General features: G+C 39.7%; 1 protein-coding gene across 17 annotated transcripts in view; it reads left to right on the forward strand.

Annotated features, from left to right (window-relative positions):
* The window catches only part of duox (dual oxidase), a 59,213-nt gene that overhangs the window by 28,583 nt on the left and 14,715 nt on the right, over positions 1–15,915 (forward strand). For 2 of the 17 annotated variants that reach the window (XM_087312524.1, XM_087312525.1), the window contains 13 exons: positions 562–737; positions 2,324–2,442; positions 2,527–2,667; positions 4,329–4,457; positions 4,551–4,753; positions 4,953–5,138; positions 6,626–6,839; positions 6,931–7,024; positions 8,532–8,689; positions 11,131–11,197; positions 11,270–11,350; positions 14,646–14,824; positions 14,954–15,184. In XM_087312524.1, the coding sequence (XP_087168650.1) occupies positions 562–737; positions 2,324–2,442; positions 2,527–2,667; positions 4,329–4,457; positions 4,551–4,753; positions 4,953–5,138; positions 6,626–6,839; positions 6,931–7,024; positions 8,532–8,689; positions 11,131–11,197; positions 11,270–11,350; positions 14,646–14,824; positions 14,954–15,184 (1,978 nt within the window). Of the gene's footprint in view, positions 1–561; positions 738–2,323; positions 2,443–2,526; positions 2,668–4,328; positions 4,458–4,550; positions 4,754–4,952; positions 5,139–6,625; positions 6,840–6,930; positions 8,300–8,361; positions 9,019–10,990; positions 11,198–11,269; positions 11,351–14,645; positions 14,825–14,941; positions 15,185–15,915 lie in introns of those variants that run through there. The other 15 variants (XM_087312526.1, XM_087312528.1, XM_087312531.1 and 12 more) reach the window with 10 other exon arrangements.

Genomic DNA, 15,915 nt, shown 5'->3' on the forward strand with positions numbered 1-15,915 from the left:
TTTGCCCCTTTGATGACTGTCGCTTTAAATTCAAATGAGATTGTGTTCTTTTCAAAAGAGGGCGGAGCTAAAAATGCCTGCGTGTCAGCATAGTGGTAGATTCAAAAACAAGACTAACGTCCTGTGCTAATGAGGGAGAGATGGTCACTGATGGGCGGGGCTTTCCTACTCTGATGGCACATGCAAAAGGAGAATGTCAATCAAAGTGTTTCTGCAGACTGTTTTTATCAAGTGTAATGATAAAAAAATACAATTAATACACTTTTATCTTAGGAGGCTGGTTATATTTAGACTGTTATAAAACTTTTTTATCATAGGAAACTGTTTAAACCCCCTAAAAAATGATTTTTGCATAAAAGGTCCCATTTAAATAAATTACCTCAAAGAAGGCTGAGCTTCAAAGCCACACCCACCTATTATTTAATCACCATAGTCCAATGGGAGTTCAGAGGTGTTTGCAAATTGAACTTTCAGTTTTTGTTCAAAATTGTCACGTCATTCATTCCTCCATTTGGCTTGAGGTGCATCAGGCCTTACTCTTTTTGTCAAATCTCTTTTCAGTTGTTAAAGGAGCTGGCGGACCTGTATGAGAATGATATCTCCAGACTGGAGCTGTTTGTTGGTGGCCTGCTAGAAACGCAGGAAGGTCCTGGTCCAGTGTTTTCCACCATCATCCTGGACCAGTTTGAGCGGATAAGAAATGCGGATCGCTTCTGGTTTGAAAACAAGCAAAATGGGTGAGATTTTCCTATGATGGTCAACCTCTCATAAACACTCCACATTTTTTTGAAAAATGGCTTATTTGACAGCTCTCCTAAAGTTAAACAGTTGAGTTTTAGCATTTTTAAAATCTATTCAGTCAATCTGCAGATCTGGCGGGAGCACTTTTAGCTTAGCTTAGCATAGATAATTGATTCAGATTAGACCGTTAGCATCTAGAATAGAGATTGGATATTTTTCTGATTTAAATCTTGACTCTTTTGTAGGTATATCATAGTCTGGAAAGACCACTGGAAAATGAAAAGTTGCTCTTTTCTAAGCCAATATGGTTATGATTACTCAGTAATATTATTCCTTATATAATTAAAAAGCAAGCAAAGTTCCTTAATTATTACACCAAAGTGAGAGTAAGATTTCTAGCCATATTGGGCAAGAAAATAACAACTTTCCATTTTACGTTGGCCTTAGTAAATAATTGTAACACAAGAATGCTGGACAACAAAGATAATGATCCACATGCAGGTTTATTAACAAAGAGAATGGTCAGGCAGGCAATGGTCACAATCATAAGCAAACGTAAACATACAGAGAAAAACCAGAAGCATGGGCTTCGTACTGTTACAGGGTGTGTACCAACAAGACTCTGCAATGTCTGAGAGAGTGTGTGCTGTTTATATAGTCCATGTAATCAGTCTTAAGTAGCTCCCAGCTGTGTGTGTGTGTGTGTAATCAATGGAGAACCGAGACAGTGTGTGCGTGTGGTGCCTAAAAGTAGTTCATATGGTGCCTGAATTGTAGTCCAATTGAAAGTGAATGTTCTCCAGCAATCTATAAGAGTTAGATTCCTTGTGATCGTGACAGTAATGTAACTACAGAAGAGTCAGGCTTTGAATAGGAAAAATAACAAAACTCTTTGGTCATTTTTGAGTAAGATGCTAATGGTCTAATCCGATTTGATGATTTAAGCTAAGCTAAGCTAAAAGTTAAATCTGGAGATCAGCTGAATGGATTTATAAAAGGTAAAAGTTAACTGCTTAAATCTAATGGAGTCTTCAAAAAAAGTGCAGTGTTTCTGTACAGTATTTCTGTATGCAGGGGCGGACTTAACCAATAAGCGAGGTAGCCAGCGGTTTAGGGCCCCAGGAAATTAGGGGTCCCCAACCAATGTCAAGAAGCCTACATTAATCATATAGCTGTTTTATAAATTTGCATATATTATATGTTGTAAAATCTGTCTATAACCATTAAGACTTTAATGATAGTACCTCTTTTCAAAACCAGGGGTCCCCCATGAATAGTGGAATGTTCCTTCTGTACTGTACGTGCAAATATTCAAAAATCAAACCACAAATATGGCTATTTAACTGCACATAGTTCGTGAACTTGTTTTTATTTGTTAATCCATAGTATTTAATTTGACATTAATAATAAAAACACAAACAAACAAAAAACTAATCAATAGAAAAAAATTATACCTATAGAGAAAGAGTAAAAGTTTTGAGTTTCAGTGCTTGGGCCTCATACTAGGAATTGCTTAGGACCCCCAAGTCCGCCCCTGTCTGTATGGTATTTCTGGCTAAGCTTCAGCTTTTCTGTTTCTCAGATTGTTCACGGAAGAGGAAATCAAAGCCATACGTAACACCACATTTCACGATGTCCTTCTGGACGTCACCAGCGCAGAAAAGGGAGACATCCAAAGAAGTGTTTTCTTCTGGAAGAATGGTAATAAGGAGCCCACATTTATTGATGGATTCTATAAAATTACGTCATATACTGTTGGATTTGAGTTTTGGCTTTGTTTTACAGGTGATCCTTGCCCTCAGCCTCAGCCAATCAGAGCCTCTGATCTTCAGCCCTGCACAAAAGCTTTCTCTATGAGTTACTTCGACGACAGCAGCAAAGTTGGCTTTGGTGTAACTGTAGTGGTGCTCTTCCTGTTTCCTGTTGGTCAGTGTGTTTCAGATCTTTCTGTGTGCTGTAGTTTATTTCAGACCCTTGCAATAAATCAAAAACATACATCATTACATTACTAATTAATAATTATACAATATTTATCAGTATTTTTATATTATACTTAGGTATTTTTAATAGCCTTTATTTGTTCATTAATATAAATTATGTTATTCTTGTTTTAAGCATTGATAAATTGTTCATCTTTTCGGCTTAGTCCCTTTATTAATCATGGTTCGCCACAGCGGAATGAACCACCAACTTTTCCAGCTTATGCTTTATGCAGTCATTCGCACACACACACTACAGCCAATTAACTTATTCAAGTCACCTAGAGCGCATGTCTTTAGACTGTGGGTGAAACCGGAGCACCAGTAGGAAACCAGTAGGGGAGAACATGCAAACTCCACACAGAAATGCCAACTGACACAGCTGGTGCTCGAACCAGCAACCGTCTTGGTGTAAGGCGACAACGCTACCCACTGCACCACCATGTCGCCCCATTAATTTTGTGTTATTTTTCTTTATTCATCCTGTATGGTCTTCCTATTTAAAATAATTAAAAATATTTACCTTTAAATATAGATTTTTATTTATGCTATTCTATGTAAATAATATGTTAATGCGTGAGGTATTAAACCACAAAAGTAAAATATAATAATTAAAAAAAAATTCAATTTTTTTTATAGTATGAAAGTTGCACTCTGTTTATTTGCAATAAACAACAACTAAATTATTTTTCAAATAAACTAAAATAATTTCATTTTAAATATTAGTATTTTAAGGGTGACATGGTGGCTCAGTGGTTAGCACTGTCACCTCACAGCAAGATGGTCACTGGTTCGAGTCTCGCAGTCCAAAGACATGGGCTACAGGGGAATTGAATGAACTAAATTGTCCGTAGTGTGTGAGTGTGTACGATTGTTTCACAGTACTGGGTTGCAGCTGGAATTTATATATTATATTATAATATACTGTATTTTTATATTATACTACTTATGTATTTTTAATAATCTTTATTCTCTAATTAAAATAAATTATGTTATTCTTGTTTTAATCATTAATTAATCATTTATATGTTATATTTTGTGTTATTTTGCTTAATTTATCCGAAATGGTTTTCCTACTTTAAATAATAAAAATATTACATTTAAATATATATTTTTATGTATGCTATTCTGTCTAAATAATTTATTAATGCATGAGGTATTGAACCAAAAAAGGAAAATATATTCATTAGAAAAAAAAGCTGTTTTTTATATTATAGTAGTTGCAATCTGTTTTTTTATCAATTATAAATATCAACTAAATTAATTCCAATGAAAATTATTACAATCATTTTATTTTAAATATTAGTATTTTAGTACTATTTTAAATAACATTATTTTATATACTTATTATTACTGGTTTTAAATAAAAAAATAAAAAATTATATATATATATATATATATATATATATATATATATATATATATATATATATATATATATATATATATATAATTTTATTTTATTTATTTATTTATTTTTTGCTTGAAGCTTTGTTTAACTGTTTATCCTTTTAAATTTATTTAAAAATTACAATTATTTTACTATTGTGTATTCATTTTTTTTATTTGCAAATGCTTCCCAATAATCTTTCAACACATAATCTGCAGTATCTTCTTTAACAGTAAGCTACATCGTAGCATCTGCAGTTGCTCAAGTTCGGACAGCCAGATTCAAGCGATTCCAGCAGAAGCGCAGTGGATCCACCAAACACAAGGAACCTGCTCACGGAACCACTGGTCAGTAAAATCACCTGCAGTATCAGATTGACCTAATATGACACTGAAAGTGAGGATATTAACTCCTCCCACTGCATTGCTCTTTATATGCAGCCAGTGAGTGGTTGGGTCACAATACAGCACCTCGACAAGTTACTCTTGCGTTCAGTGAGAAGAAAGTTTTCCAGACCTTCGATGAGAACGGCTCCCCTCTCAGCTCTCACAGCCTGGGCAATCAAGACCACCTGAACGTGATCGTATCCAATGACCATCAGCACCGCGCTCTGCTCCTGAAGATCCCCAAAGAGTACGATCTGGTAGGAGTTTGATTCTTCATCCTATTGACAATCAATGATCAATGAGACATTGGGGCTTCATGCATATTTTTTTGGTTGGATAGTTATCTGATCTTAAAATGAACAGGTGTAAATGTGGTGTATGTATAAGTATAAATGTGTATATATAAGACTGAAGTGACCACAGGCCTATTAAGATGTTGACTTTCTGTTTTGAAAGGTTTTGTTCTTTGAGGACGGTGTCCAGAGGTCCGAGTTCCTGAGTCTGCTGCGCTCTGAGCTGGAGGGCAGAATTCAGAGTTTGACTGTGATGGAAAAGAGTGAAAAAGAGATGCTCTGTGATGCTGTGACCAGAGAACAGAGGGGGAAGATCGTGGAGACCTTCTTCAAGCATGCTTTTTCAAAGGTGTTTGCTTCTGTTGTTTCTTCTTACGTCTGTTTCTACACATGCTCCATCTGCAGTGCATTTGCAGACCCTATTTTTTCCGTGCCCATTCATGACTCATTTGACTTATTCAATTTTCCAAGAAAAGGAGTTCAATTTAATTTGTTGGTTTAAATTCAGCCCCTTTAAATAGTTTGCAACCACTTTCCTTAAAGTTTGTTAATCCAATGAATCATTTTCATCAGTGCAGGTTACAGCTTTCACACTGCATGCAGTTGCAATCCTGCACTCTCAGTGCTTTGTGTAGAAATCTTGCTAAAAGTAAACATACGCCAAATTACATTTTATTGATGTATGAATGATTATGGCTCAGTTGATGATTTAAAGTGGTTCAATTAAGTCAGTATTTAAGTTAATAGTGTAACTTTATTTCAATGGTCCCTTTAACAAATTTTGTTGAATTTAAGTTAGATTGCATCTACGTGCCAACTTATTCTCAATAGATTATAAGTAGACTGTTAGGTTGGGGTTAGGGTTAGTGTAAGTTGACATGCACTTGCAAAGTTTCTTATAGTCAGTTAAATGCAATGCAACTTTTAGTCAAGAATATGTGTAATAGGGACCTTCAAAATAAAGTCCTACCCACAACTTTTGCTTGGGAAGTGGCGTACACACGTTTCTACCCCTGTTTTGTGCATACGTCACATTAAAGTAAGAGACCCAAGTCTATTTTTGCTGTGCTGGATATGGAGAATAGCATGTTGTTTGTGGCAAAATGTAACATTCATATGTTAATTTCCCTTCGGCTTTGCAACCTAGCACTGGGAAACACCCATACACTCCCGCATTCACACCCACACATACACTACGGCCAGTTTAGCTTATTCAATTCACCTATAGCGCGTGTCTTTGGACTGTGGAGGAAACCGGAGCACCCGGAGGAAACCCATGTCAACACGGGGAGAACATGCAAACTCTATACTAAAACGCCAACTGACCCAGCCCCGGCGCTCGAACCAGTGACCTTCTTGCTTTTAGGCGACAGTGCTAATTGAGCCACTATGTCGCAATTTAATTATTAATTATTATTTATTATTACTTGCATTATATACACACTTTTAAAATGAAAAATGTTTTACGTTTCCACTAGTTAAGAAAAAAATGTAATGAAAACATTGTCATTTTGTTATTGTCATTGATATAGTTTGAGGACAGAGAGACATGATATGCTGTTTGGCGGAAAACGTAGACTACTCAAAAACTACGTGATATGGATGATACTCGTCTGGTGGAAAAAACCCAGAATTCATTATAATGCCTAGATTGTCAAGAAAACATGTCATTAAGTAGTTTTAAAATGTTTGATTCTTTAAACAGGTGCAGTGTTTAATGCAGACTGAATATTTGTAATGCAGGCGTTAGGTCTACAAAGCCATATTGTCTTCAATCCATTGACAAGGTGTCATAGAGATAAGAGGTAGTGTCTAAAATGTTGCTTCTGATTTCAGGTTTTGGACATTGATAAAAGTGATGCAGGAGACCTGAGCAGCAGAACCAGAGAAGCTCTGCAGTGTGAGCTGACCCGAGCTGAGTTTGCCAGTGTGCTCGGGCTAAAGTCTGACTCGCTCTTTGTGGAGTCCATGTTCACACTGGCTGACAAAGACGGTAACGGATACCTTTCCTTTCAGGAGTTCCTGGATGTCATTGTCATTTTCATGACAGGTATGCATGTTAGTTTGTTACAGTTTTACAATGTGTCAGCACTGGGTGACAAGAATGTGACAATGTTTCTGGCTTTCGAATATGACTCCAGGTACTTCTGAGGAGAAATCTAAGCTTCTGTTTTCAACGCATGACATTAAAGGAGACGGCTTCTTGTCCAAGGAAGAGTTCACTTCTTTACTGAGGTCAGGTCTGATATCACATTCTGTTTTGAGCAAAGGAAAGATAAGCCAGAAATTTGTGGAAATTAGATGGAAATCTTTGCTTAAGAAACAAGATGGAGTAAAACGTCAATCCTTAAGAACAGATGAGGAGCCTTCAGCACGTAATCATCCTCAGTCTCAGTGCTGCAGGTGGAAATGCAGAGAAACTTCATTCATTCATTTTCTTGTCGGCTTAGTCCCTTTATTAATCCGGGGTCGCCACAGCGGAATGAACCGCCAACTTATCCAGCAAGTTTTTACACAGCGGATGCCCTTCCAGCCGTAACCCATCTCTGGGAAACATCCAACCCGGACGTTTCTGCAGACCGCGATTTACGTCCCGGGAGGTACGTATTCGAGCGGTTTTTGTTTTCGCGGATCCGCGAGAGGCCACTGTGCGCGCTTTTTCGCGTCTCGGGCGCCTCTCGGGAGCGTGCCCCGTTCGCGCCCGCGCCGTTCTCGTGCGAAAAGCCGCCGACTCGGCCGCCCTCCTCTTCCTCCTCCTCCTCCTCCTTCCCTAAACCCGAGTGACGGTTCGCAAAAGCCGTCCAGAAAAAAAAAAAAAAAAAGCAAAAGCCCTCGTCTTCGGTTTCGACCACGTTTTCGGTTCCCGCCGCGTTATCGCCCTTATTTTTCGGATTCCGTTTTTCGTTTTACCTGATTTCCGGAACCGCTGTTCCCCGGACTCGATCCCCGTCGTCGTCCACTGCGGCCTCCGCTCCGCCGACGCAATGCTGTGAGCTAAGCGGACAAACTGGTTGCATTGGAAAAGCCCTCAACTCGGAGGCGAGCCGTCGGCCGGCGAGCGCGAAGAGGAGGGGTGGAGCGGCGCCACACCCCGCAGCGTTCGCTCGAAAAAAACTAAACGTGGCCTTACGTACCTCCGACCATGTAAATCGCGGTCTCCAGAAACGTCCGCGGGGCTACGTTTCCAGAATGAGCTTGGGTTGGAAACATCCACACACACACATTCACATTCACACATACACTACGGACAATTTAGCCTACCCAATTCACCTGTACCGCATGCCTTTGGAGGAAACCCACGCGAACACAGGGAGGACATGCAAACTCCACACAGAAACGCCAACTGAGCCAAGGCTCGAACCAGCGACCCAGCGAACTTCTTGCTGTGAGGCGACAGCAGAGAAACTTTAGAAATATAAAACAGTTAAAGATGGTGTAGTGGTGTTGACTAAAAGGGCAAACTGAGACTTTTCCAGTTAAAGGAGAACTGAAAACATCTTGGGAGACTGAGTAACCTGCACATATAATAGCAGTTTTGGATGAATTTCTAATGTAGATGCCAAAAAAACAAGACCAACAACACAAAAACAAGTCATACAGTGGCTGACTTAAACCTGCTCAGAGAAAGGCTGTTGTTATCAAACACTGTTTACTTCACTAAGTCAAAGGAAAGATAAGCCAGCAATTTGTGCATACATATATTTTATGATGATCGCCTGAATATGACTTTTGTGTGGTGCAGGTCTTTCATTGATATCTCTGGTGCTCTGTCGAAGAGTCAGGCTGACGATGGAATCGCCGCTATGCTTCAGACGGCTGGTCTTTACAACAAAGATCGCTTCTCCTGGGAGGACTTTCACTTTCTGCTGCGGGACCATTCAGCTCAGCTCAATATTAAAGGTCAAGAGATATTATTTCTCCCTTTATGCCGCGATATTTTTAGCTTACCCAACACAGAGGTATTTGCAACATAGGCTCAATGGGGATACAAGTCGAGGGATGCATATTAGAGAAACCACAAATAGATGCACTGGAAAATGTTGCAGTGCAGTGAGTGTTTTCAGTTCATTCATATGGAAGTTGAGCATGAACGTCTGTGCAGTGCAGTATGGGATTAAAAGCAGCACGGAGAAAGCATTGAAAGCATCAGAAAGGTTGGGCATCTCTGAATTTATGCAAATGCCAGGCAGCAACCATTCGCTATAAAAAGTAGGCCTGCCAGGGAGGGGGTTAATTCCACCCCTATAGTGGAATTTAAAAAATAATAATATTATTATAGTTTTTAATTTTTAAATTATATATAGTACATATATATTTATAGTCTACGAAGATTTAACTTATTTTTCAAAGCAAAAAATACTAGGCTGTTTCTCAATTCCAAGAACGCAAGAACACCACCGGCCTAGTTTTGCCTAGCCGTTGGAAGTTTCTGTGAGGAGTTTGTATGTTCTCCCTGTGTTCGCGTGGGTTTTCCCCGGGTTCTCCGGTTTCCTCCCACCATCTAAAGACATACATCACGCTTAAGAACCAAGCACGCTTTAGCCCCCTTCTCAGATGTTCCCTTAGCTATCGCAGTCGGGGAGTTCTGAGATCCACCGAGCTCAGGCTCCCCTCTAGCTCGAAGATCCCTTGAGCTTGGGGCTCTCTCCCGGGACAGCATGCCAAACAAGCTTTGATAGATCATTGGCTAAGTGTGAACTCCTGAGGTAAATAAGTGATATCTCTGAACTTTAATAATAAATATAAATTAAATGGTGCGCTTCCCACCTCCAGTCGCAATGACTTCTGGGACTTCCAGAGCGAGTTCGCTGCTCAAGTCTGCATCAGTGCGTCCTCGATATCAAGATCACATCCGGGAAGTTTCACGCGTCCTCCGCACTTGCGGTCTTGAGTATTGGAACTGAACTTAGGCAGCTGATGATGACGTTACACAAGAACACGAGGACGCAAGACCGCTGAAGAACGCATATTGAGAAACAGCCCTAATAAAACTAATGAGAATTAATGTTTTTTAGTATACTTGTTCAAGTTCACTGAAGCAGTACTATATATATAATATAATGATAATATTTATTTATTTATTTTAAGGGTATTTTTAATGTATAACTTTTACAAACGTATAAAGCACATTATTGGCATGGCATATAACACATAAGGTCTCTCCAATCCAGTTCTATGGATCTGAGTCTTTCATAATACACTTATTAATGATTTACTGTCTCTCTCCTCCTCTCCCTGTATTTTCTCTACTCTCCTCGTGATGAAGAGTAGGCAAACAGCATTGATCAACTTGATTATAAACCTAAAAGTATCCTAAATCACACACACTATACCTCTTCTCCTCTGCGGTTTCTCTCTTCTTCAGGGTCTTTCTCTCTCTCTTTGTCCCCCTCTCTCTCCTTTTTCTGTCTGTCTCTCTGACATGATGAATCCTGTCTGCGCTGCTTTTAATGCTAGCGTACTCATCTAACGTTACCATAACGTCTTCCTCTATACCCTTAATACTCCTGATCATAGGTCTGTTTAAAGAAGGTGTGTATGGAACATGCCCCAATAAAGATGCCTCCTCTTTCTCTCGCTTTTCTCTCCATCTATTAAATGTTCTTCACACAGAGCCATGAGGTTGAAGAATACAGATGAAGTAGGGCTAGTTGCGGCAAATGATGATGACAAACAGAGTTCGGAAGATTATAGATATCATTGTAGATACAAATCAATTCAGATGTTGCTAACATTTAACACCAGGTGGAAAATAACTGTTTATAGAATATAATCACTATTTAGATGCTGTTAGACTTGAAATTGGCTAAGCATTATTAAATAGCCTACCTACGAGGGACTTGTGACTTTATATCACATTTGCGTTATTTTTTACAAAATGTTTCCTTCCTATTTAAAAATAGATAAATTTCCAATTGGATATGTAATGGGGAGAGAAAAAGTAGCACGAGCTGATGATCAATCGCGTCCAAAAATGATGCTGTGCGCTCTACGAGGTACACAACTCAAGCTGTAATACTAAATCGCTCTTTACTCATGTTGTCTCTGTCAATCAGGCATCGATAGGCCTAAACCGCGAACAGCTTATTCCAACTAGATGCGCTATTTGCAGTTAGCCTAAAAAGAGACTCCGAAATTTGCTTTTTTTTTCCCTCGCAGGGGCCCCAAGTGCTCACGGGCCCCTGGGCCTGTGCCCATAAGGCCTATTGGTTAATCCAGCCCTGGATGTTTGAGATCCAAAGGTTTACGTTCATATAATTATTAATCACCTCTTTCTAAATAGACTGTCTCTAAAAACGAGGGGGACGTTTCAATGTATTTTTGCCCATCTCTGTTTGCAGGCATGGAAGTACTTGGTAAGAAAAAACTAGGCAGACAGCACAAGGTATCTTTCATCAGGAAAAACAGGTAAGAGAAAACATCTCATGTAAAGCAAATGTGTCAAAATAAGTACACAGCTACCATTATATATTTCTGTAGCAGTTCTTCATCAGTGGAGGAGCTTACTCACACACCCGAGGAGGAGCACGGACAGGAACTTCGTCAAAGGCAGACCAAGAAGTGAGATGCTAATGTGTAATATCTGTCATTTTGGCGTGTTCTGACATGTCTATATCCATTAGGAGCTCTTTCTGGTGTTAGATTTAATCCTTTGTGAAACCTGCCATTTGTTGGCTATTGAGAAATGTGGCCGGCAGTATCAGTGGGATCTGATGCCATTCTGTGACATAATGTGGGTCAGGTTTCGCTTTGAACGTCATCAGCTTCAGCGAACTGTGACTAGACTATAAGGCGCAGTATAACGGAAGTAACTCCATTTTAAGCTTTTATTAGAAAATATGAGCGGTGCAGACCTGCGGAGTAGCCACAACAATGATTTTAGGTTGTGAGTAATTGGTAGGATGTTGTTAATTGGTTTTTGGTTGCTAGAACTGATAGTTGCTTGCTAGCTGGTTCACCCCAAAGATGACAGACCACTAAATAGATAGATAGATAGATAGATAGATAGATAGATAGATAGATAGATAGATAGATAGATAGATAGATAGATAGATAGATAGATAGATAGATAGATAGATAGATAGATAGATAGATAGATAGATAGATAGATAGATAGATAGATAGATAGATAGGTAGATTGGTATTCGGATATTTATCTTTCACAGCATGTTTCACCTGTATGTCTGGTTAGAAAGACTGCTAATTACATACAGTAGACTTAGTTATCCATCTGTGTGTTTTGTTTATTAATCTCTTTAGCTGTCTATCTCTTTGATTAAGTAACCGTCTGTCCATCTTTAGTTCTATTTATTTATATATTCACTCGTCTCCTTCTATCTTCTATCCTGTTTGTCAGTTTGGTTAGTTTTCTATCAAGTTATTTAGTTGTCTACCTTTATTTGTAATTCATTCATTCATTCATTCATTTTCTTGTCGGCTTAGTCCCTTTATTAATCCGGGGTTGCCACAGCTGAATGAACCGCCAACTTATCCAGCAAGATTTTACGCAGCGGATGCCCTTCCAGCCGCAACCCATCTCTGGGAAACATCCACACACACATTCACACACACACTCATACAATACGGACAATTTAGCTAACCCAATTCACCTGTACCGCATGTCTTTGGACTGTGGGGGAAACCGGAGCACCCGGAGGAAACCCATGCGAACGCAAGGAGGACATGCAAACTCCACACAGAAACGCCAACTGAGCCGAGGCTCGACCCAGCGACCTTCTTGCTGTTAGGCGACAGCACTACCTACTGTGCCACTGCTTCGCCCTTATTTGTAATTAGTTATTTAATTAATATACAGTGCATCCGGAAAGTATTGATAGCGCTTCACTTTTTCCACATTTTTTTATGTTACAGGCTTATTCCTAAATGGATGAAATTAATTTATTTACTCAAAATTCTACATACAGTATACCACAATGACAATGTGAAAAAAGAGTTTTTGAAATTGTTGGAAATTTATTAAAAATAAAAAAGCTGAAAATTCAGATGTACATCAGTATTCACAGCCTTTGCCGTGAAGCTGTAAATTGAGCTCAGGTACATTCTGTTTCCACTGATCATTCTAGAGATGTTTCAGCAGCTTAATTGGAGTTCACCTGTGGTCAATTCAGTTGATTGGACATGATTTGAAAAGGCACACACCTGTCTATTTAAGGTCCCAGGATTGACAGTACATGTCAAAGCACAAACCAAGCATGAAGACAAAGCAACTGTTTGTGGACCTTCAAGACAGGAATGTTGCACAAGGCTGGGGAAGGTTACAGAAAAAGTCTGCTGCTCTGAAAGTTCCAATGAGCACAGTGGCCTCCATTATCCATAAGTGAAGATGTTTGGAACCACCAGGACTCTTCCTAGAGCTGGCCGGTCCTCCAAGCTGAGTAATCAGGGGAGTAGGGCCTTAGTCAGGGAGTTGATCAATAACCCGATGGTCAGTCTGTCTGAGCTCCAGCGTTCTTCTGTGGAGAGAGGCGAGACTTATAGAAGGACAACCATCTGTGCAGCAATCCATCAGGCCTGTATGACAGAGTGGCGAGACGGAAGACACTCCCCGCCTGGTAATTGCCAAAAGGCATCTGAAGGACTCTCAGACCACAAGGAACTAAGTTCTCTGGTTTGATGAGACTTAAGTTGAACTCTTTAGAGTGAATGCCAGGCGTTACATTTGGAGAAAACCGGGCAGCGCTAATCACCAGGCTAATACCATCCCTACAGTGAAGCATGGTGGTGGCAGCATCTTGCTGTGGGGATGTTTTTCAGCATCAGGAACTGGAAGACTAGTCAAGTTACAGGGAAAGATGAATGCAGCAATGTACAGAGACATCCTGAATGAAAACCTGCTTCAGAGTGCTCTTGACCTCAGACTGGGGCGATGGTTGGTCTTCCAGCAGGACAATGACCCAAAGCACACCGCCAAAATATCAATGGAGTGGCTTTACAACAACTCGGTGAACGTCCTTGAGTGGCCCTGACAGAGCCCAGACCTAAATTCTATTGAACATCACTGGAGAGATCTGATGTAAAATGGTTGTACACCGTTGCTTTCCATCCAACCTGATGGGAATCCAACCTGCAAAGAGGAATGAGCAAAATTCCCAAAGACAGGTGTGACAAGCCTGTGGCATCATATTCAAAAAGACTTGAGGCTGTAATTGCTGCCAAAGGTGCATCAACAAAGTATTGAGCAAAGGCTGTCAATACTGATGTACATGTGATTTTTCAAGTTTTTTATTTTTAATAAATTTGCAACAATTTCAAAAATACATTGTCATTATGGGGTATTGTGTGTAGAATTCTGAGGAAATAAATGAATTTAATCCATTTAGGAATAAGGCTGTAACAAAAAAAATGTGGAAAAAGTGAAGCTCTATGAAGAATTTCCAGATGCACTGTAGATGATCACCATAATCAATTCTAGACAAGAATGTACTCTCTACTAATTTCTTACGAGCCTTGTAAGAAAAACTATTACTAATTTCTTCCTAAGCTTTTTCAATAACTTGCCAATGTGTGTATCAAAGGCTAATCTCTCGTCAATCCGAATGCCTAGATATTTATAAGAGCTAACTCTTTCTATTGGTACACCATTTGAGGATGTGATTATCCGGTCTGTTACCTTAGAGCGGCCATGGCTGAAAATCATATACAGTATTTAGTCATATATTATATCAATCAGTTTAATCTACTAATTAACTAAACAAGCAGGCATGTATGAAGATAAACCGATGTAGAGTAAAGATGAAATTGTGTTTCAGAAATTATATAGTGACTCAAGTCAGAACAGGTCAAACTAGCCCAAGTTTGAAGTGGCGTTAAACCGGAGTCAATTTTCCCTTGTTAGAGCTGGACAAAGCCAAGCCAAGCTGTACGTCAGGCCTCAGAGAGAGCGATTCAACAGAAACCCAGTGCAGCAGTGCGTGCAGCAGTTCAAACGCTTCATAGAAAACTACAGAAGACACATCATCTGCACAGTGGTCATCTACGCCATCTCCGCCGGCCTCGCTTTGGAAAGATGCATCTGTAAGTTTTTATACTCTAATTTTATTTTGGTTTATTAATCTGTCGGTATTATTTGCTCAATGAACTGTTGGTGCATTTTTGCACTGGAGATCCGCACTGATGGTTGCAAACCAATAGCGATGTTTGTAGATTATGGTTTACAGGCTCACTCCAGTGGCATCCCAGAGACCTCTATGGTGGGTGTGTTGGTGTCTCGTGGCTCAGCGGCCGCCATTTCGTTCCTGTTCCCCTACATGCTGCTGACTGTGTGCCGAAACCTGATCACCATGTGCAGAGAGACGTTTCTCAACAGATACATCCCATTCGACGCTGCTATCGACCTGCACCGCCAGATGGCCGCGACTGCACTCATTCTCTCAGGTCAGAGGAAATGGGCTTTAAGGGGACTTTTTGAAAACTAAAATATACTTCAGCAAAGTCCCTTTAAAGCAGAGTTTTCTCAACTTTAGAGTTTTAAGAGTTTAGGTTCAACTTGCTTCAACACACATGCCAGGAAATTTTTAGTATATCTAGTAAGAGCTTGATTAGCTAAATTGTTTAAGGTTGGAGCTAAAGTCTCCAGGACGCCGGCCCTCCAGGACGGAGTTTGGACACCCCTACTTTAAGGCAAGTCATTTCACTCGGCGGCCATCTTTGAAACGCCTCAAATTCTCCAAAATTGCTTGGCAAGCTTATGATTAAATTTCATATTAGGAATCACCAACGAAATTAAACAATAACTGACCCTTTAGTTTCATTTCTTTATGTTCAAATCCCTAAAATTCTGCAGAAACTCACATCTGGTTTGAGCCCCACCCCCAAAGATCTGTCAGTCTATAGCGATCGCTGATTGGCTGCTGTACTAGAAGCCGGGCTTCGTTAACTACCTTGACTATTAAAATTGACCCTATTCGAAACTGTATGAATGACGTGTCTTGTGAATTCTAGAGTCGTTGACTGTAATTAGAGATCCACTTATTACATTCACCTTAAAAACCATCTAAATTAATAAGCAATAAACTTTAGCTACTTTGCTTTTAAGGACAACTTGAGAGACTCATGGTTAACACTTCAAAGTAGTCCTCGCTGCAGCTTGTAGTCAGCGGCGTAGT

The sequence above is a fragment of the Danio rerio genome, chromosome 25, assembly GCF_052040795.2.
Source record: "Danio rerio strain M-AB ecotype USA chromosome 25, GRCz13ab, whole genome shotgun sequence".
In the NCBI taxonomy this organism is placed as follows: Eukaryota; Metazoa; Chordata; class Actinopteri; order Cypriniformes; family Danionidae; genus Danio; species Danio rerio.